This window comes from Gymnoscopelus braueri (assembly GCF_963280865.1).
Source record: "Gymnoscopelus braueri genome assembly, chromosome: 17".
NCBI lineage: Eukaryota > Metazoa > Chordata > Actinopteri > Myctophiformes > Myctophidae > Gymnoscopelus > Gymnoscopelus braueri.
Window position 1 is genome coordinate 9,838,727 of NC_137617.1, and position 23,015 is coordinate 9,861,741.

General features: G+C 41.4%; 1 protein-coding gene across 1 annotated transcript; it reads right to left on the bottom strand.

The window, feature by feature from the left end:
- Positions 1-7,590: 7,590 nt before the first annotated feature.
- fam13c (family with sequence similarity 13 member C) lies at positions 7,591-21,677 on the bottom strand (the record flags this gene model as incomplete). The annotated part of the gene is made up of 11 exons (XM_080455577.1): positions 7,591-7,841; positions 7,944-8,045; positions 8,357-8,553; positions 8,729-8,824; positions 9,357-9,440; positions 9,557-9,686; positions 13,683-13,767; positions 13,976-14,057; positions 15,429-15,567; positions 16,157-16,505; positions 21,455-21,677. 11 exons carry the CDS (start codon positions 21,675-21,677, stop codon positions 7,706-7,708), a joined length of 1,623 nt encoding a protein of 540 aa, XP_080311703.1. The 3' UTR covers positions 7,591-7,705.
- Between the last annotated feature and the right edge of the window lie 1,338 nt (positions 21,678-23,015).

Below are 23,015 nucleotides of genomic sequence, written 5' to 3' on the forward strand. Positions count from 1 at the left end.
ACTTATTGGCTACCTGCTGACTAGGTGCTAAAGCGCTGGCTGACTTTGTACCTCAATTGCTGGCTAACTAAGCAGCTAGTGGCTAATTTGCAAACTGGCTAACGTATCCCCACGGCCAACTCACCCTCTGCTGTTTCACTGCAAAACCCATTTGATTGCAATGCTTCTAGGACTTCAAACAGACACACACACACACACACACACACACACACACACACACACACCCACCCACCCGCACGCCCACACACACACACACACACACACACACACACACACACACACACACACACACACACACACACACACACACACACACACACACACACACACACACACACACACACACAATCACTCACACACACACACACTCACTCACTCACTCACTCACTCACTCAATTGAACCACTTAAATTATTGAACATTTCAGTTTGAGTATACCTAACTGTTTTCTGATTTTGTTTAGGAAAAACATAAAAAACAATACACTTAAGATATGCAAAAACTGGACATTTTGGTACAAATGAAAGAGCAAGAGGTGGGTTTAGGACTGGTGATAAGATATGGACCCTGGTTCTGTTAAAGGGCTAGTCACAAGACTTGTAAAGAAGTTTTTTGTTTTTGTTTGTTTTTGTACACATTTAATAGACTGTGTAATGTTGTCCTTGCTATGCCCAACAACACGTTTTCGTGTTTCTGATAACAAAACATAAGCTTAACTGAAAAGACCAGAGCCAGAACCAGTTGCAGTGTGACATTGAAAATGCTTGCTTCACTCAGACTGTTAAAACGTTCTGTCCCTTCATTTATTTAATGTAGATGTAATGTAAAAATGACTATACATGTATTACTATTTTTCTATTGAGGTGTTTGAAGGGAGATTTTGGAGTGTGGAAATGTTATAGGCGTATGCATTGTGGGTGGACCAAGCTTGTTATCACAGCGCACAAATGTAGCATCACTTTTGTTATACTGTACATTAAAATGAAAGATGGCTACGTTTCTTCTGAGAGCTACAAGTAGCCTACAATTACCAACAGATCAAGCTACTAATGGACCAAGTGAATGATTCATCATGACACAATTAATTATATGTATTTAAACTATTAACTGATCTACTGGCCTAAAGCGATGACAGACTGCCAGTAGACAGTCAAAAATGTGTTTTGAGGCAGACAAAATCAAACATTTAAACTTACAAATCGTATAAAATATCTCAGTCAACACAAATGCATATCTGCAGTTTTTAAGGCAGGTTTGATGTTATGAAATACACACGCTTGCACTCTTATTCTCCACTCTTATGCTTCTGCATTCACATTTGAAGGTGTTTTATGCAGTAGCAGGTTCCCTTGCTTGCTTGCAGGCAGACTGGGGGCTATCCTTGTTTAACCCTAGTGTCCAAAGATATCCAATCTTAGCTATGTAAGAACAATCTAATCTACAGCTATTTTCAGTGAAACGATTTGGTGTAGAGGGGAAAGAGTGCAGAGACGCATTGTGAGCTTGTAGATCAGCTATTTTCGGCAAAGATATTTGGTGTGTAGAGGGGAAAAGAAAAAAGTACCTACCGTACTAGTAGATGTCAGTTCCAATAACCATTGTAAGAACAATGCATTTAACTATTTGGTCACAAAATCTGAGATTTTCAGAGAGATCTCTCTGCACTCTACTTATGTAGCTATTTACCTTGTTAACTAGAGTTCATGCTTACGCTGCTTATTTCGATCTTGCACTTGTAAGTCGCTAAGAGCGTCTAATAAATGCCTAAATTGTCATTGTAAAACGGCAGCGTCCGGGAGGGATTCGGTGGCCAGCTGAGCATGGTGTTTGTAGCAATGGTCTGCATTTCCCTCAATCTGTATTTCTATGATTGATTGATTGATTGAAATTTTTATTAGGCAAAAGAATGTAAAACAACACAGTTACATTAATAATGCTTTTGTATAAAAGGCCCGGCCAAAAAGGTCCTTGCGGACTTGTTTCCGTTGGGGTCCTTGAGTTAATTTCATAGACATATATAGTAGCAACCAAACAGTTCAAAAATCAACATGAAAATACAGATAATACAGAAAAAATACCACTATGTACAAAAAAAAGCATTTAAAAAATATATGTACAAAAAAGATAGCACCTTGATCTAAAGTTCTCTACATTTACCCATTCACACACTGGCACCAGTGGAAACTACGCAAGGCACCGACCTGCTCATCAGGAGCAGTTAAGGGTTCAGTGTCTTTGCTCAAGGACACAGGAGGAGCTGGAGATCGAACCAAGAACCTTCTTCTTCCCAAACAGCCACTCTACCTCCTGAGCCACTGCCACGGTGCCGTCTAAGCGGCAACAGTGTCATTTCTGATACTTTAGGTCAGAGTTTACATCTCACAGCTGATTTCATTATTTAGTTTCATTCGTTTGTTTGATTGTTGAATGTTCCTTTTTTCTTACGCATACCGAAAGATTACCTTGTGTTAAAACAGAATAAACACCATGGAAACGTAGTTAGCAAAAATATTTATTTTCAACTTTTGTGTTTACAAAATTACAGAAGGAAAGAGAATTGCACGATGCGAAGACACTGTCAGAGATTGCAATATTTGAAGACTGTAATTCTCTCAGGCAAAATCAATACTAGAGACATCAAACCCAACGAGGTGTGCTCTGAAACCAAACATTCAACAACTCAAGGTGGAGGACCACAAGCATGATTTCACTCATAATCTTAAAGGACGTTTTAGTTGCCTCCAAGATTGTTGCAATCATGAATAGTTTGTCAGCAGTTACACTGGCTTTGTTTTCAAAATGCATGTTGTTTTGTTTTCTGGTCAGCAGACAGAACACAAAATCTGCTTGTATGTCATAAAAAAAGGTTCAAGAATAGGAAGCCTCAAGTCTTTCTACCCTTTGGTGAATGTTAGAAAGAAAGAAAACAAGAGTTCCACAATAGGTTATTACCATCACTGGTCCATAACCATACTTTGGGTTACAACATTTCAATGTTTTTTTCTGCCATGTAAGAACATTTAAATTATTAGTCACAGTGTAGAAAAAAAGGGGAATAAAACAATTCTAGCAGAACCTCCAATTCTAAATGTTTGATAAACAAGAAGAAAGACAGTAAAGGCCTTTGAAATTAATCTCCACATTATTTACACAGTATTTACAAATCAAATTATATATGTTTTACACATTTTCAAGTTAAGACTTTGCCTGCTTCATGTTTTACAGCAGCAGCAAAAACTAAAATAAAAAACATGTTAGGATCACTTTATTTTATTTTTGTATCTTTTGGAAAACAGGATCCTTTGTAATAAGCCTGCCATTACTGCACACTTGCTAAATTTATGCTGTAAGCAAATTGTATTTGCTCGGTGGCCAGGAAGAGTAATTGTTTGGAGTCTACTTTCTTTTTTATATCTACTCTCAACTGCCACAGTGATCTGATAACTGGTGGTTAGAGTTTTATGTTTTCACTGTTTTCACTGTTTCAAGAAAGCATTCCCTGCATCACTAATGCAGTGACGCAAGCTAAGTGCATGAACATTCTTTACTTTACTTCTATAATACTGTACACATAGGACTGTGTCTTATTATTTAGATTCAGTTACAGAGTGTGATTATTGGGCATTTGTTTTTTTCTTCTTCTTTTTTTACAGCCCTGTAACTTGATGTTTATTCACACACATGGTAGTGTTTACCTTTGGGTACAAAGACATTTCCTGGACAAGGTTTCCCAAACGTATTTCAAGGCAAAACATAACAGCTTGTAACACAACGACTCACTTTCCTTTGGGACACACACGTGGAAACATGCACATTCACTTCATGCTTGAGAACTGATATCATCGAAAATACACCCAGAGCAGTGCTGGATTTCATGCATCATCTAATCAGGTTCTAATTTAGACCTGATAGGACAACCGATGAATGCAATGAACTACACGATAGCAGTCCTCAGTGTTATCCATTTGAAACTCAGAGTCTACAAATATGACCAAATGGACCCACGGGTCCATTGTGGTAGTGAGGGTGTCAAGGACAAGAGTAGAACTTTACTTGTAACCTTTACGTGTAATAAAAAAATAAAATAAATAAACATTTGATGGTTTCTTTTTCACTTGCAAAAATAAACACAAAGATGTACAATATGCCTACATCTTCATCATTTTCCACAGTTTACATCTAACAAACTCAAAATAAAGAGGTATTTGCACAACGAATCACCATATGACAAAAAATATTTTCCTTTTTCAACGTAAAGTGCCATGTATACCTTATAGATGAGTAAATATAATTTCTCTTTTTGTCTATAAATGCTCCACGTTTCTTCTTTCCCCCTGTAATAAAATGTATCATAACAGCTAATCTAACAATTGGTACATCTCTCTGTCCCAAATAGAATCAGTTTAGGAAACAGCTTCTTTTAAATATATTATATTATATTATATTATATTGCACTAAAACAACCGGCCTGGAATGCTAAGTGATGAAACCATAACTAAAATGATGTGATTGGTTGGGATGGTTGGTTCTGAACAAGGCCTGTTGATCTTAGTTCGTTCAAACTCCTGCTTTATCCATGTGCATTTATTCAATCTTTTGTAAAAAGGAAACACCGGCAGAGGTCAGACTATCTTTGTTCTGACCATGTCTATTCGGGAGTAGAGTTCAGACCCTCAGAAGTAGTCTGAACCGCTTTAGAAGGAGTAGAGACCAGACCCTCTGAAGGCCTTTAGAAGGAGTAAACCCTCTGAGCCTTTAGAAGAATTAGATACCATACAGCAGTGGTTCTCAAACTTGTTCATGTCAAGGACCCCCAAATTGACACTTATTAGCCCGCGGACCCCCATTTCAAAAGATATGCCAGGGACCCCCAATAAGAGAAGATTTGTACGGCTCTAGCAGTGATTCTCAACCATTTTAATTTCAAGGATCACCAGTTTGACATGCATTAGGCTACGGACCCATTTAATGGCATTTCTATCACTTGGACCGCAATACATATCTATGTCAATTTAACTCTCTGAGAGTGTTCAAATAGGGTCCATTTGGTTCCATTTGTACACTCTCAGAGTTACAGACCCATAAGGGTCCATTTGGTGCCTAATCTATCATTTAGCTGGGGACCCCCTGGAACTCCCTCAAGGACCCCTGGGGGTCCCCAGAACCCACTTTGAGAACCAATGCCATACAGCACCTTTAGAAGGAGCATATACCTGGGCGCTCGGGTGGCACAGGGGTAAAGTACATGTCCAGTGTCCGTCCCCACAGAGCCTAGGGGTTCGATTCCACCAGGCGCAACCCGTTTGGCCAAGCGTCTATACGAGCACAATTGACCTGTGTTCCGGGGTGGCGCATTTTGAACATCCTCATGGTGGGGGCTACACACTGGCAAGTCAACCAGTAGGGTACAACAGCAGTGGCAACACAGACATGTGTGGGGAGGAATTATTATTATGGCATAACAACTAAACTTGGAGAAAAAAGGGGTAAATCTTTTTTTTGCCTACTCTAAAAAAAGAAGGGGAAAAAAGGAGAAGAGACTAGACCCTCTGAACCCCTTCAGGTGTTGAGACCAGATCTCCGGACCCCGTCAGGAGGAGTAGAAACCAGACCCTCTGAACTAGACACATGGGGTTGTTATATCCCACTTTACTTGAATGTACTACATTGTAGTACATTCTCCCAAAGCCATCCGCTGCCTTTTAGAAGGAAGTCGTTTATAAAGAGTTTGTGCTTTCCCCTGAACACAGTGATTGAGATAAAGTGCATTTCATTGTCAGATCGGCACACACACACACACACACACACACCTAATAGGGTATAAAACGTTTTCTTTTTTTGTTTTGGTCCACAACTTCACTATTCTGCATGCTGGAATATGTACAAGTGTTGACATCTAAAATGTTGTTCCAAACAGCACTGAATAAATAAATAAAATAATTGAAACCTATAGTAGAAGGGTTACAGTAGTAAACTATACGTCAGAGGAAGGGACAGAGGAAGAGTCTTAAAGTCACAGTACGTAACTTTGCCCTGTGTTTTTTCAGTTTTTGTTTTGGTTGCACACAAAACATCCTTGTCCATCAAAACAACTGTGAAGACACCACAATACAGCGAGAGGGCAATGTGTTTGTTTATTGTTTTGTAAACACAGGGCAAAGTTAAAGTTACATACTATGCCTTTAACTACGTGTGATGACTGATTTAAGCATAGCAGTCACACCTGGCATCATACTGTAGATAGATGTAGATTCAACATTGGCAACTGCTGCTCACTGGAGCGATGCATCAACACGGCTGCCATATTGGCAGGGGCAAGCCATGCTTCATAATACTGTACATGTACAGTATATATCCCTCATACATGTCTATTGAGACAGGAGGTCTTTCCACTATTAAAATCATCATAACTCGCTGAATACTCATTATGGTTTGTTTCAAATGTCAGAGTTTTATGGTTAAATTACGAATGTGGGCTTTCATGCCAAAACACCTTATCTTACATGGATAGCAACACTACAGGAAAAAAATGATATATACACAACTCAAGCATATTTCTTGCAGGAGTGTTATGGCAAGTTTCCCCTGCCAATATGGCAGCAACGTTGACGTACAATCCAGTGGCCAATGCAGCATCTGTATGTATCATACTGTATGTATATTATGTCTATGACTTGAAGGGAGAATCAATGTTTACATGCATTAGGAGCGCTGAGACCTCCTAGTCCCTATGTGGCCAACAAATCATTTTCTGATTCTGAATGCAGTTTGTTTTTGTTTTTTTTAGTATACAAATGCACACTTTCAAGTAATTCATTCTTCATCTTGATCCAGGAAAGGGAATGTATTTTCTCTGGTCTAATTGGTTTTGGTCTTAGGTCAAGGTGGAATGATCATTTCTTTTGTTTCTCTCTGTCAAGTATACAAGTGTACTGTATACGTTTGTGCTCAATGTGAACGACATTGTCAAGTATATACTTGGAGTTCTAGGAATGTGTGAAAATGGTCGGTGGGTTCTGAACAATGACAATACTTCATCACATGCTGCTGTATAGATTCAGGGTTTCATTTTTTAGTTGAACTCGACAGATTTTTTTTTTGTTCTCCAAAAAAAGAAAAAAGGAGCCAAAACAAAGGCGATTTGTTGATATTCAAACAACGCATACTCACACACAGGTACTACGGTGACGTGTTGGACAACATCTGACCAAGCATCAGATGTTTGACGCGCCATTGGCACTCACTCGCTAGCGCCTCGTTTGGGTGTGCCTCGCGACGCTCAAGTGTGCTTCTGATGGCGTGCATGTTTTCTTTTAAATTTTTTTTTTTTAACTGCCGCATCTACCTAATCCGAGTTGGGAGCGAGAACGCACGTCCGCTGTCGTCCATTGTCAGTTACCTGACCCAGGACTACAGGGAACGTCGAAAAGTGACGCGACAGGGGAGCCTGTCACGTCAAATGTGTTAATGGACAGTAGATGTTGCCCAACTCGTCAAAATATTACAACCTGGGAGTGTGTAGATTCCAACGATCCACAAGAATGTGACAGTGGAACTAAAAAAAAACGTTTAAATTAGCCCTCGTCTGGTAGAGTGTACATTTTACACTTTAGGGCACAAGGTTTATGTACACTTTCTTACTCCTCTCTGTAAAATATAAGCTTACAATTTAGGAGCAAGAATGGTCGCGATGAGTCTATTTCCCATCACTTCCTGTGTGGTGGGGATTTTGTCACTTCCTGTTTGGTGAGGAGGACTTCCAGGAGTCGAAGTTTCGCCTTGAGATGCTTGTATTCCTGGTATTCTGCCGCCATGGGAGAACGGTCTTCTTTCTGACAGATTCTGTGGACAAACATGAGAGACACATTTAACATTATACATTAATATTATGCAGTGTGGAGTTTGTGGTCACTAACTGGCCCTGGGAAGCAGTGCGTCTCTCACCTTCCTGTCTGACGCTGAAACTCCTCCTCAAACTCCCTCAGAACTTTGCGGCTTCTCTTCTTCTCCGAGCGCGTCTCCCTCAGACACTGCAGGAGTTCAGACCTGAAGGACACATTGTACAATACTGTAATGTTTGTTGAAAATAGAAGAAGAAATGATCAGCGCTTGTTCGGAACAGAAAAATCCACAAATCTCTGTACAGTATCTATCTGTCTGTCTGTGTGCCTGTCTGTCTTTGTCCCCTTTATGCCCATATATGGAGACAGATCAGACCAGACAGACAGACAGACAGACAGACAGACAGACAGACAGACAGACAGACAGACAGACAGACAGACAGACAGACAGACAGACAGACAGACAGACAGACAGACTGACTGACTGACTGACTGACTGACTGACAGACATCCTACCTTGATGCTTCATGCAGATTGGCCATGTTGAACGCTTGTTGTTGACGGACAGCCTTCACTTCGTCTATTGGGGACACAAAGGCAGGATCACTGTCGTGGTCGCTGTCCTCCCCATTGGCTGCTGGCCGTGTCAGTCTCTGAGGGGGCGGGACAGGTTCATAACTGACAGCATCTTCATCAGACCCCTCCTCTTCCTCCTGCGATGTTAGAACAAGAAAATAATTTTAAATATTAAGGATTATTATCTATGTGTGTGTGTGTGTGTGTGTGTGTGTGTGTGTGTGTGTGTGTGTGTGTGTGTGTGTGTGTGTGTGTGTGTGTGTGTGTGTGTGTGTGTGTGTGTGTGTGTGTGTGTGTGTGTGTGTGTCTTACTATGATAGTAAAAGTAGGGCTGGCACACAGCAGACGTTTGATCATCTGGTATCTGTCATACAGAGACTTCACCAGGCTGTCAGGCTGCTTAGAACCCTGAGAGAGAGAGAGACAGAGAGAGAGAGCTTTTCTATTAAAACAAACCACATCAGGGCAAAAATCTAAAAGGATCTAAACTAGTATGTAAAACAGCACACGTAATCCCAGAGAGCAAAGGCAGATTATGAGTCAATGGGCCCCTGAGCACAGACTTGTACACCCCCCCCCCCCCCCCACACACTTTCAAGAGGATCTACAGCGCACATGCATTGACATTCCAAGGCTATATTGCACTTGCTTTCCCCCCCTCGAAAGTCCTGATAAACTGATAAACTGGCGGGGTGAATTTAAAAGGTATTATGATGGTTTATTTCTTGTAATATCTGCAAAGTGAATGTTTAAGCTATTACTTCAGATTTCAGTAGGACTTTAGGGCTCTGTTATTGACTTGAATGTCTAATCCCTTTGACAAGAAAAATGCAAAGTTAATAGTTAAAAATAAAAAATTCACGCAAAGGCTCTGGCTTGGGGCCCCCAGAGAGAGAGAGAGACAGAGAGAGTGTGTAGATGCTTGTGTGTATGAGCTTACAGCTCGGCCATGCACACTCTCAAAGTACAGCAGACACTTCTGTAGGATCATCTTCTCCACCACCATCTGAGCCTGGGTCATCTCCTGCACAGACAGGCAGGTGAACAGACAGATCATTTAGATAGATTGACAGATAGAAAGGCAATGGATACATTTATGGATAGCTCGATCGACACACACACGCACGCACGTGCACCTACCTTCACATTCTCAGGCATGCCCAGAGCCTGTCTCTTCTCTCTCAGTCTTTTGAACAGTGACTCCACCGTTTCCTCCAGAGTGGGACTATGTTGCTGTAGCTCAGGTGCCCCCTGCTGACTAGCATCGTACCTGCAGGAGGAGTTTCAGTGTGTAAGTAGTCAGTATAGTTTCAACATGATTCCATTCCATTCATTCATTCATTCATTTTCTTTATGAATAAAACCAGAGCTGCCAACTCTCACACAATCAGCATGAGACACACACGCAAATGACGCCACTCTATTTCCTGTGTTGTCAATTGTCAAATCATCCCAAAAGGAAAAGTCAACTCATGCATTGAAACACATCCATCCACTTCTGCCGGTTTTACTTTTGAGCGACACAGTGAATTAAATTATTCTTTCTTCAGAAGTTGGCTGTCCTAACGTTCTAGCAGTGGTGTAAAGTACATTTACTCAAGTACTGCCGACTTCAAGTACAATTTTGAGACAATTTTACTTTGCTGGAGTATTTCCAATTTTCAGTACTTTTTACTTCTACTCCACTACATCTCAGAGGCAAATATTATACTTTTACTCCACTACAATTATTTGAAAACTGTAGTTACTACTAGACACTTGTTATTAAAAACATACATTAACCACTTAAACCCTATATACATTCCGGCCATTTGAAAATAGCCGATCTAAGCTCATTTGAGCTTGTAGATCTGCTATTTTGAAAAGATTTGTATACAGAAATATATTTGAAAACTTGTCAAATGGGACATACTGTGTACTTTCTACTTTAGGTACTTTACATGTTGATGCCAATACTTTTGTACTTCTAATTAGTACATTTTTAAGCAGCAGTTCCATTTCATTTATAACCCCAGACGTCGCTGATCAACATAGCTCATATCAATCAATTCATGTATATATGTTTAGTTTTGCTGCTTAAATGTAATGTAATGTGCTGCTCTCCAGTGACATGATTGTGTGTTCATGGTAACGTGTTCAATAGCCTCTACGCACAGTCAGCAGCCATATTGGAAAGAAATTGGGCCTCTTCCTTACTTCCTTCACAGGTTTTTTACCAATTATACTAATTAAGTCTCTGTTCCACTTAGTGTAGCACAGTGGACCCCCATAACTCTGAGAGTGTATAAATGGAACCAAATGGACCCGTTCCATTTGTACACTCTCAGTTACACTCCCGTAAGGGTCCATTTGGAACCCCCTCAAGTAATCATGAGGGTACCTGGACCACACTTTGAGACCCACTGGTGTAGCAGAGTGTTTCCAATGAGCCACCATGCACAATATCAGCACGCTGACTCTGTTTGACCAGAATGGAACAGACTAGAGCCTTCATTAGTATCATTGGTAAGTTAACACCTGTGAAGGAAGTATGGAAAAGGCCCAATTTCTTTCCAATATGGCTGCTGTGCATAGAGCCAATTACCTCTCTAATGTTTAAAGTAGTCTACATCGTTAAAGCAAACACTCATATACATCAATACACAATAGCAGGCACTCTGCTAGAGGAGGACCAGACTAGTGTTGTGCCCAAAACTAACTAACTAACTGGCTGTTAGTTAGATTTTGTTGTATAGTGCAGTGGTTCTCAAACTTTTTCATGTCAAGGACCCCCAAATTGACACTTATTAGCCCGCGGACCCCCATTTGAAAAGATATGCCAGGGACCCCCATAAGAGAAGATTTTTACGGCTCTATAGCAGTGATTCTCAACTATTTTAATTGAAAGGACCCCCAGTTTGACATGCATTATGCTACGGACCCCCATATAATGGCATTTCTATCTCTAGCAGCCCCAAATGATATTGTAAAATCAATGTTAATGTAACTCTGAGAGTGTACAAATGGACCCATAAGGGTCCATTTGGTTCCTAACTATACATCATTTAGCTGGAGACCCCCTGGAACTCCCTCAAGGACCCCTGGGGGTCCCCGGACCCCACTTTGAGAACCAATGGTATAGTGTGTAATTGTATAGTGTGATAGTGTATATCAGCACCATAGAGTTATAGACCAATTATTTGTTTACCAACATTGAGACTGGACGCACAGGTGATTGTTTCATGCAATCAATTCTCAACCTGTTGTTTTGGGGTGCGCTGGTTTCAGCACACCCCAACCCACTCTTGTGTGTTGGCTAATGAGGCGCGTTCTAGCGAGACCTGACAGAATGGGTTTCATTGAGCGCACACTGGTTGCGCGCATACTGGTTCTTATCAGTGTGACGTCGTCTGTTAAGGGGTCTATAAGATAAGACCCCGTTGATCTGTTTTTATTCTAAGGTCTTGGTCGCCCTCATGTGGACAAAATGGGTAAATCCCAATGTTCACTCATTAAAATATTGAAAACGAGATGAGGCAATATGGCACTAGTACGCATTCTCCGGCGCTGGTTTCTACACTAAATAAGCTATTAAAATCTAACTAACAGCGGGACGCATTGTTGAGGCGTAGATAGACTAATATTCCATAGCTTTCTTTCACACAGAGAGGGGGGGTGCACCGTTCCTGGAGGTACTGCAATACCAGGTCGATGCGTGGAGTGGACGGAGCAAGCCCCTATTCCATCTCCCAGTTCCAAAAATCAATTTAATATATGGTCCCCGGGTAGGGGACGTATCAGATATTAAACTGATAAGAACAGATACTACACTTGATCTTAGCCAAAAGGCCGAGAAGCGATACCGCACCGACACTCGAGAGAGCAACTTGATTCTAGAACATACCACACTCCGTCACGGTTTGTTTGACACAAAATACGAATACAAACACAAATAACGCCACATCAAAACCCTCTGTAATGAAGTGTGTAACGTGTGTCTTAACCAGGTATCAACGCAACGATAAACTACAAATTTAACTCTGCTGTGATTCAACGTCCTCCATTACTTTCAGTGTTGCCAGATTTAGAGAGAGAAATAAGCAACCAGGTCTAGGAAAACAAACCCAAAAGAAGCAACTAGGGTACTATGCTATGCCATACATTGAAATTTGCTGTGAGCTTGTAGATCGGCTATTTTCAAAATGTCTTGAAATTAAATTTGGAATATTTGGAATATTTTTTTGAAACTCTTTCTAACAACACAAATCTGGTACGGGACTCCCTGGCTGGCACAAAACATTTTCAGATGGGGGTTATAGACAAATACAGAATACTTTGAGGGTCCATGACATGAAAATATTTGAGAACCACTGGTTAAAATAATCATGTAACTAACAAGCAACTAACACTTTACAAACAAGCCCAAAAAACCGTAACCACCAATATTTACGTTTAATATTTTAAGTCGCTTATAATAAGCGGACATGGCAACACTGATTACTTCCTGGAACAAGTTGTTTCAAACTGATGACGCATTTCGCCATGCTCCAATGAGAAATGGGAAAGAGCGGTGAAATAAAAAATCTCCTTTACAATGATGAAAATACACGGTAAGTGCTATGCACTAAACTTAATGGTGAATACGTAATTACACCATGTATCATTATTGAATAATATCCGTGAATCGATTGAATGACAAACATTCATCATGACGCGTTTCGAAAATATTTAACGATGACAGAGCTCTGGCACTCTCTGGTGGTCAACACAAATAAATGCAACGAGTTGGGGTCTGATTAGGCCAGTGCCAGTGGTTAAAATGAGCAGTGGTGTTAAGTAACTAAGTACATTTACTCAAGTACTGTACTTTAGTACCATTTTGAGATACTTTACTGGAGTATTTCCAATGTTCACTCCTTTTACTTCTACTCCACTTCCACTACATCTCAGAGACAAACATTGTACTTTTACTCCACTACTTTAGTTACGATTTGTATTATTACAATAATTAATATTACTAAAATGACTTGATTTCATTTCATTATAACCCACCTATAAATTATACCAGCTGTAATACCCGGTTGGGGGTATGGATTAGAAGTTCATAAACTGAGGTAATAGACTTTTAATAGATTTTTTCATTAATTAAAGTTCAACAATGAATACAAATACATTTCTTTGGTGTGCAGTGGTGACACAGAATGGGTGTATCAACAAATATTACAGCACATGCCACCAAATCTCTCTCCGAGGTTTTCTGAGAAGTTGGCAGCCCTGCTGTTGTTACCTGCAGACGTCAGTGTGTTGCTGTCCTGTGTCATCACCTGCCTCCTGGTCCTTCAACTCAAATATGGACTGTCTCAGTTTTAGCTCTGGGAAACGGGAGAGCAGGGCCATTCATGATCAGCTGGAAAATGACTGGAGAAACTACCATTTGCTTTTCTTTTAGTCTATCTATCCATCCATCCATCCATTCATCCGAAAGAGTAGCCTATATGTGTTACTTGTATTTCAAACGTAGGCTATTTTAGTGTAATGAACAGGTATATATATATACTGTAATATTACAAATGTTTTTACCTTTGAGCTGTTTGCGCGCCTTGGCCAGTTCAGTCATGACTCTAATTATCTCTGGGTTGGCACTCTTGTCATTGTAGGACGGCTGAAAGAGAAAGGAGTGAGGGTCAGAAACCACACAATCTACATTTTTAAACTTTGTTTTCTTTTCTTTTTAATAAATCAGTTCTATTGAACACCCTTTAAGTCTGTGTGTGGAAAAGTATTAAAACACGCTTCTGGCTAAACCTCCTAACTCCATTGGATCCTCAAAACTGTCGTTCAAACCACCTCCAACTTTGGAGATAGTTGTTTTGTCCATCATTGATTAGAATGATGAAGTCAAACATCTCCACATTAATGGTCAAAAACCTCCTAACTCCACTTGGGCTGTATTTGGGTAAAGTGATGATAATATAAGGACACATTCAAGTATCTGACAATGTATAAAGTCACCATACCAACTTTGATAAGCCAGTATTGTGTTGTTCTAAAAACATGTTGTTTGTTTGTTTTTTTCATTTACTGAAAAGTTAATATATTGGACAAAGCTGGTTTCTGCCCGACAGCAGAGGTATACAGTATATTTGGCTCTTCAACAGGTGATGATCATGCTATGTTTTATAAATATAGGACCTGCCACTATTCATTCATTGAAAACCCCCCAGTGACCATTATAATATACGGCAGGTCTGTTTTATGACCACAAGGGGGAGACACCAGCACATTCTTTCTCAGCCTCTGGAGGCTGAGAAAGATAATAATAATGTAAGTTGACACATGCCAGTATGAGGGACTGTGTAAATGTGGGACTGGAGAACCTGACAGCATGTCTTTACATTTTACTTTTGCAGTAACAGTGTGCATACTAGAGTGGAGTTCACTCCCATTTCTAGTCTCTGTTGTCTGGTTTTAATGAAGACATGATCCCCCAGGACAAAGTCCCTGCCTAGATTCTATTACTATTGTACATTACAAAAAAATGATATTTGGCAGTGACAGTTCTCTGTCCTTAATCCCCTTTCTTTTGAGACATAGGAAAGTAAGACAGCTGAGAGGGAGACAGCGTAAGAGAGACAGACAGTAAAAAGCAGAAAGGGAAACATTGTAGGAGAGACAGACAGTAGGAAAGCTGAGATGGAGACATGTGTAGGAGAGACAGACAGTAGGAAAGCTGAGAGGGAAACAGTGTAGGAGAGACAGACAGCAAGAAAGCTGAGAGGGAGACATGTGTTGATCCCCAGGGCTCTATACTTAGTCAGCTCCTTTTTTTCCCTAGTCACTAAATGTCATTGCTGAAAATAGCCGATCTACAAGTTCACAACGCACCGCATTGCGACATGTTGTGAGCTTGTGGCTAACTTCTACAACATCACCATTTTATTCTATTTATATATAACTATTATGACATATTTGTTTGCATGTAATCACTTGTTATTAATGTATTAAAAATACATTAATAACCAGTTATTATTACCTTGTAGTTCATCTCCTGTTCAAAGTGCTCCTCAAACTTCCTGACTTTCCTCTTCAGGGCCTGGATGTGTCGGGTGAGGAGAGGGATGGAGGGAGGGGCCGTGACCTCTGACCCCTCTGCCCTGTCAAGACCCCTGGAGCTACATACACACACACACACACACACACACACACACACACACACACACACACACACACACACACACACACACACACACACACACACACACACACACACACACACACACACACACACACACACACACACACACACACACACACACACAGAGATAATCCTCTATTAAAATTGGCTTATGGGAGGGCCGGCCGGCGGACCACATCACTCTGTCTAAGACATAACCATAAACAAATATATATAAAATGTCACTCTTACTATCTATCTATCTATCTATCTATCTATCTATCTATCTATCTATCTATCTATCTATCTATCTATCTATCTATCTCCTCTCTCTGATTGCAGGCTGTTGACAGTCAGACAGACAGCAAGATAGACAGACAAATAGAGATAGACAGCCAGGCTGGTAGTCAGACAGACAGACAGACATACAGAACGACTGGTAGGCAGACATATAGACACATAAAGATAGACAGACAGACAGACAGACAGACAGGTAGTAGGTAGAAAGACAGGTAGACAGAAAGACAGGTAGACACAGAGACAAAAAGACAGACAGGCAAGACAGACAGACAGACAGGAAGACCTACAGCATGTAGGTCTGGTTGCAGGGTGGGGACGGCGCGAGGTCAGGGTCGGAATTGAACCTCAGGCTGAGGGCAGAGCAGCGAGGGGAGGGCAGAGGGCTGTGACCCCCCGCCAACAGATGGACGAGACCCCCACCACCTCCTTCTCCGTCACTGGGTCCTCCAGGGCTTCCCCACATAGGGGCGTAGGGGTGCGGGCTCTGTGGGTAGTCTCCGTCAGCCACCAGGGGGTGACAGCTCTGGGTCGGCTGGAGCGGGGCCAGGGGCTGGTGGTTCTTGGGTGACAGGGTCTTGGGTGACATGGTTTTGGGTGACAGGGTTTTGGGCGACTGTGGTGGTCTGTTAAAGAGCTCTGTGGAGAGACCAAAACATGGAGAGAAACATTAATTAAGAATATGCATTGGTCCTAAGCATTCTCTGGTCAAATCTGTCAACTGGAGACGAAAAGAAAACAGTAAATAAGGCATGCTTATTTCTATTCTTTTAGCTAGAGCAGGGGTGTCCAAAATGCTTTCAAAGGGGACCATATTTGAAAATATTGAAATCCATCAGGGTTGACTGCATACTGTATAATACCAAATAGATCATAACAAAGTCAACATACAAATGCATGTCATGTCATTAAACTACAGTGCAATATCAATGCTCTTTTGTTGGCAATGTAGCAGAAAGTAAGTCACTAATTTTCACACGCATGCACTGCATTGCTATTCCATTTACAGTCCAATAAATTGTCTTTGGTTCAAATGTAACCAAATGTAACCAGGTGTGAAATAGTCTTTCTTTCACATCTTATGAATGAAACAACACAAGGAACAAGTAGTAAGGAATCATTACAAATTCTACTGAGAAATAGCCTATCTGCCCAGGTTAATTTCAAAACACTCAGAAACTTGCATGTATGAATTTCACATGACTATACAGGCAGGCCATGAATAATACATTTTAGAAAGGAAGCCGCAAGCCATATAAAATGTCTTTGGATATGTCTGAGCTAGAGTGTCGTAATGCTGCCCTAGTGTATGCGAATAGGGGAAGGGAATCAACGTCATGCGAGTGTTGGAAGTGCAAGCAAAGGTGCTTCTTGCAGGGGTTTGGCTTCTTTTCAAGCCTTGGGAGCTTGAAAAACAAATATCTACCATTTTTCATAAGATGGTTGTTGCAGGTCCCTACTCTACATAAGCATAGTTTGTTTGGCACTAGGACAGAAATAAATATCTACTGTAGGCCTACTGTATATTTAACACTGTATATGATCCATCTCACTAACGCAGCACTGATACCTAACCTGTGTTGTTTGCATCTCCAAGGCGGATTTGGCTAGCCTCGCAGTGTGTGCTATGTGTGCTCAAATTGCATGTTTCACACAGAAAAGGCAATTCAATGTGCTTTACAAATGGCATGAAAAGCATGAATCCCTTTTCTGTCTGGGTTTCAGTTAATTCAACCCTTCAAACCTTGAAAATCAAAGGAAAGAGCTGGTAGAGCTATCAAAAAGGCTTCAAGAAGACAACTCAGGCAATAAAATGCAGAATAACTTTCTCAAAGCCTCAAAAAATAGGCAGGCTTCTCAGGAGCAGAACAAACATAAAACTTAACATACAAACATAATAAAGCACTAGCCATAACAGACTATCAGACATCTGACAGAGGACAGAGCTTATAATCACACACTAGCAGCTAGCACAGGTGACCACGATGGACAATTTACACAGGTGGGACTGATTACACTGACTAGAGATTTTGAGGACATCAGGTGGACAGGGTTAGGGAAGCACAGGACAAGAACACTGTCCAGGACCAGGTAGGAAAAACTGAAGTAGGAGGAGATCAGAGATATAGGCAAGCGACAGATCCTCTGGAGTGAAACTGATCCGTTTGATCAATTATAGAGAAATATCTATTTTAATAAAATGATTTTTTTTTTACATAAATACATCTTATCCGTGTACGTTCAACTTAGTCCAAACTGTATTAAAGGGTTAGTTCAGATTTTTTGAGTATTTTCTGTAGGAAATACTTACCATTAATGTAGTGGTTGCAAAGGTATTAATTGATTGCCCGAGTCCCGTGGTCAGAGTTATGGTCCGGTTCTTATAAATATGAAGTAGTTCCGGTAGATTAGTAGATTTGGTGGGGGCCGCTCAATAAAAATGTATTAATAAAAAAACTAGCGTCATTTGTATTGTTGACCTATTTCTACCATATAGAGCAGGTTTCGTTCAATTTCGACCGCTCTGTCACATGGTACTAATGTTTGTGTCCAGAATCACTGCGCCGCGGCAGCCTACTCACGCACAAAATATATGACACAAAAAATAGTACCATGTGACAGAGGGGTCAAAATTGAACGAAACCTGCTCTATATGGTAGAAATAGGTCAACAATACAAATGACGCTAGTTTTTTTAATTAATGTATTTTTAATGAGCGGCCCCCACCAAATCTACTAATCTACCGGAACTACTTCATATTTATCAGAACCGGACCATAACTCTGACCACGGGACTCGGGCAATCAATTAATACCTTTGCAACCACTACATTAATGGTAAGTATTTCCTACAAAAATACTAAAAAAATCTGAACTAACCCTTTAAGTCATTTAGCCTTTAGCCCCTTTAACACAGTTTAGAATGCCATTGCTCGCAAGGCTTGCACCAAAACTAATAGGGTTTAACACAACACCATCTTGAAATCACAAACATGTAGTTGCCAGACGAGCATGCTGGATTTCAAAGTAACATGTTTTGGGTTGAGAGACTAATCTGTATCTTTCCCCTCTCTCCACCTCATGTGGATTATCACACATAGGTGTCTTTTCCAGAACCTATATGATGGCATATGGTCTGCCACCTTTCAGATACAGTATAGCTGTGTACTTCTTATCAAACATGACTTTTCAGTTTCACGACAGTCAACTTATGTAGCCATAATGTTAATGACATTACTGATCTTACAAAAGACATGCATGCTATACTGTAGGTGCTCCTGCCAGTACCCTACTGTCCCCGAGCACGTCACAGTGGCTGTTGACTGCTCCTTAGGATGGGTTAAGTGCAGAGGACAAATTTCCCCAAGGGGACAATAAAGTAAAATCTAATCAAAATCACTTCCTCTCACAAAGGACTGTCTGTTCCTTTTCATTTCCAAGAGTGCGGCCGTAGCTGAGTGGTTAGAGAGGCCATCTGGTAACAACACCCCCCCCCCTCTGAGTGAACTAGCAACGGTCTCCCCCTCCCCAACCCCAAAGCATTGCCATCATCACATGCCCCAGACACAGAAAGCGATGGAGAGAGGTGGACAGTGAATGTGTATGAGAGAGAGAGAGAGGGAGGAAGAGAGTAGAGATGATGTGCAACTGGTAATTATGTGCTACTCTTTCATGGCTGTAGATATTTCACGGCATACATCGCTATTATTATTAGGACATGAGTTTTGCGCTCTACTGATCACGCCTTTCTAGTCTAGTGCCAAAACACAGCTCACACAAAGAGGTGAGTTCATATCAGTACAACCACCCCAGACCATCAGCAGGACTCGACTTGCGTCACAGTTGCGTCACGGGCCATGGCCAGAGAAGTTTGCACGATCACCTTACACCTCTGTGTTTCCTTATTCTCATTTTATTTGAGATCATGTACAATCTCAAACTAGTGCATAATAATTAGAGACGAGGAAGGAAAGAAAAAGGCAGAGGTCCAGGCTCGTAACCACTTAATCCCTCCCCTATATACTTAACCACTAGATCTGCTATTTTAGCCATTTTTTAAATGTAAAAATGTGAGGCCAAGGTATAATGTTCTTACAGTAAAGCATCTATTTGGGCTGTTGGGAAAATTTGCCACAGCAGGACAACCAACCAGGATAACGTGATATTGTGTTAAAGGAGCTACACCATGAATTAATTTTTTTTTTTAAATATTTAATATCATATGGTGTATGTCCCTCAAACCTTTTTCAAAAGGTTTGAGCCTAAATCATCACTCAGATATACTCATCCCAAGTCAATTGTCTCTGGCTTATACAGCACTTTCAGCTGCAATACCAAAACGTCCTATTGTGCAGGGGGGGGCTACTGAGCAATTCTGTCTGTTAATAAAAAAAAATATTAAAAAAAATTAAAGGAAAAAAAAGGAAAAATTCTGCATAAAAAGAAGCATCTAAGAAAAATACAAAATAAAAAAAAAAACACTTTGAACATTTTTGAACAATTCCACCAAGTGTTTGAGGTGCCTGTTTCACCCACTTCCGGGGGGCGGAGCCAAAATCCGAGCCCGAAGTATTTGTTCGTAGACCCCCACTTAGGGGGGGTAGAAAAAGTTTCGGAGCGATTCGGGCACTTTTCATTTAACATTGGGTTTGCCATCATTAATGTTTGTGACATCATAAACATTTCCATTCTGAGATCGCCTGTTCAGACACGCCCATTCTGGAAATCCATGAAATGAGAAGGAATGACTGAATTTAAAAAAAAAACATTTTTTTGGGTACAAGAGACACTGGGGACCCCAAAAAATACAAAAAAACAAGAAAAAAGTGATTTTCATGGTGTAGACCCTTTAAGTTCTAATGTTGTTAGAACATGACATCTTTATACTGTATCATAACAGTATACCATATTATACCATACAATAGTATTAGAAGTTCACTCACAAATACCTATACCTACACCTACTGTATAGCATAAAATAACAACTATATGACATTACATTAGAACTATAACATAGAATTCAACCATAACATAACATTAGAGCAACATAATATTATAACATTATGTTTTGTTTTGCTATGTTATTATCTCATCATAATGTTATGATGTTTCAGTGTCAGTAGTATAATGTATTCTAAAGGTATGTTTTAATGTTAATGTTATGTGATGTATGTTAAGGTATGGTTTAATGTTAATGTTATGTGATGCATCATGTTCTAAGAATTTTTAATTATAGTATAACGTTATGTTATAAAGTTTATAAATTAACATCGTCATGAAATTCTGATCAAATATTAGGTTGTTAGGGTTAGGGTTAAGGTTATAATTGTTCTAATGTTATGCCATGTTATGTGGTGACGTAAAAGGAATGTTCTTCATTCTAATGGTGTGATGTGTAAGCGTTTCCTGGTGGGTGAGTATTTAAACGACGCATCTACACCTAGATATGAGTCATGAGCAGGGAGAGAGAGAGAGAGAGAGAGAGAGAGAGAGAGAGAGAGAGAGAGAGAGAGAGAGAGAGAGAGAGAGAGAGAGAGAGAGAGAGCATGTTTGTGAGAAAGAGAGACTGGGTTCTGCCATGCAGTCGTACCTGGGGGGCTGTTTTCATCCGCAGGGTAGCCGTGGCACAGAGCCACCGTGGGGGGCCCTTCCTTTGCCCCGTGGACTCCCCCCAGACCACAGGGGCTCCTCTGCTCCTTGCCACCATGCAGAGGAGGGGTGCTCTCCTCCGGGGAGGGACCCAGCGACGGCCCCCCCTCCACCTCCATGGCCTGGAGCTTCAGCAGAGAGCTCTGCAGGCAGAAGCAGAACATGACTGACTGAGGAGGAGGCAGTGGTGCCACTGGTGGTGGTGGTGGTGGTGGTGACGACGACGATGATGATGATGATCGCAGCCTCTGTCTCACGACCCTCACAGAGGGGCAGTGCTACCAGCTTTCACTCAGAAAAGAGTCTGGATCAATTAGTCAATATCTGCCCTAACGAGTCTTTTAGGAATCCAACAATTATCGTCTCGGTCAGTTCATGCCCACACTATAGCCCACCGATCCAACGAATGTGACACGAGGTCTCTCTCACGCTCTGTGGGGGTCTTTCTTGGATCAGTCGGTCGTATTCCAGATAGTAGCCGGAGCCGCTCCACTGCAGGTCAGTTGGGACAGCATCCCTACGAATGACTGACAGGAGAAGGAGGTGTGGTGGTGATGATGGTCGCAGCCTCTGTCTCACGACCCTCACAGAGGGGCAGTGGTACAGTTTTCACTCAGCAAAGATTGTCTGGATCAATAGACAATCGCTTCTTCCCTAACGAACCTTTCGGAATCCATACAATTATCCTCTCAGTTCATGTCCCTTTTAGTCCACTGATCCCTCAAGCCGTTCAAATGAACGAGACACGAGGTCTCTCTCTCACGCTCTGCGGGGGTCTCGGGTCAGTTGGTTGTATTCCAGATATTAGACGGAGCGGCTCCAATGCAGGTCAGTGGGGGACAGCATCCTCCTATGAGTCGTAAAACCTCTGGTTCCTCTTTTTTCCCCCTCCTCTCTCTTCCACTGTTTCCGTCAGGTCGGCTGCTGAATCAGCCGGCTGCCATCCTCATGTTGGGAGGAGATAGATAGGATCCTCCGTCTGCAACTGAAATGCAGTGGAGAGGAGAGATAAGGAGGTTTAGCATCCGTTGATTTGCTGCACGCCTCTCTCTCTCAATCTCTCTCTCTCTCAATATGGTTTTCCCGCTGGATGGTGGAGTGAAGGAGATAAGATATGCTGATGGAGGAGAAGAGGGAGAGAGGTGGATGCTTGGCGTCACTCAGCCCACACTGACTCTCTCTCTGATTGGATTAGAGGCGTGTGTGTGTGTGTGTGGGGGGAGGTGGGAGGGAAGGAGGGATGACTGGAGGAAGAGAGGAGAGAGGGAAAGAGCGAGGGGAGTGAGTATGGATGGAGAGAGAGAGAGAGAGGGAGAGAGATATGTTGCCTTTTTCTGATAGAGGAGACGGAGTGGGGGAGGGGCGTCTCTCTGCCATATGACATCACCTTGCAGTGTGTGTGTGTCGCGTGTGCATGTGTGTCGCGTGTGCATGTGTGCGTGTGTGTGTGTGTGTGTGTGTGTGTGTGTGTGTGTGTGTGTGTGTGTGTGTGTGTGTGTGTG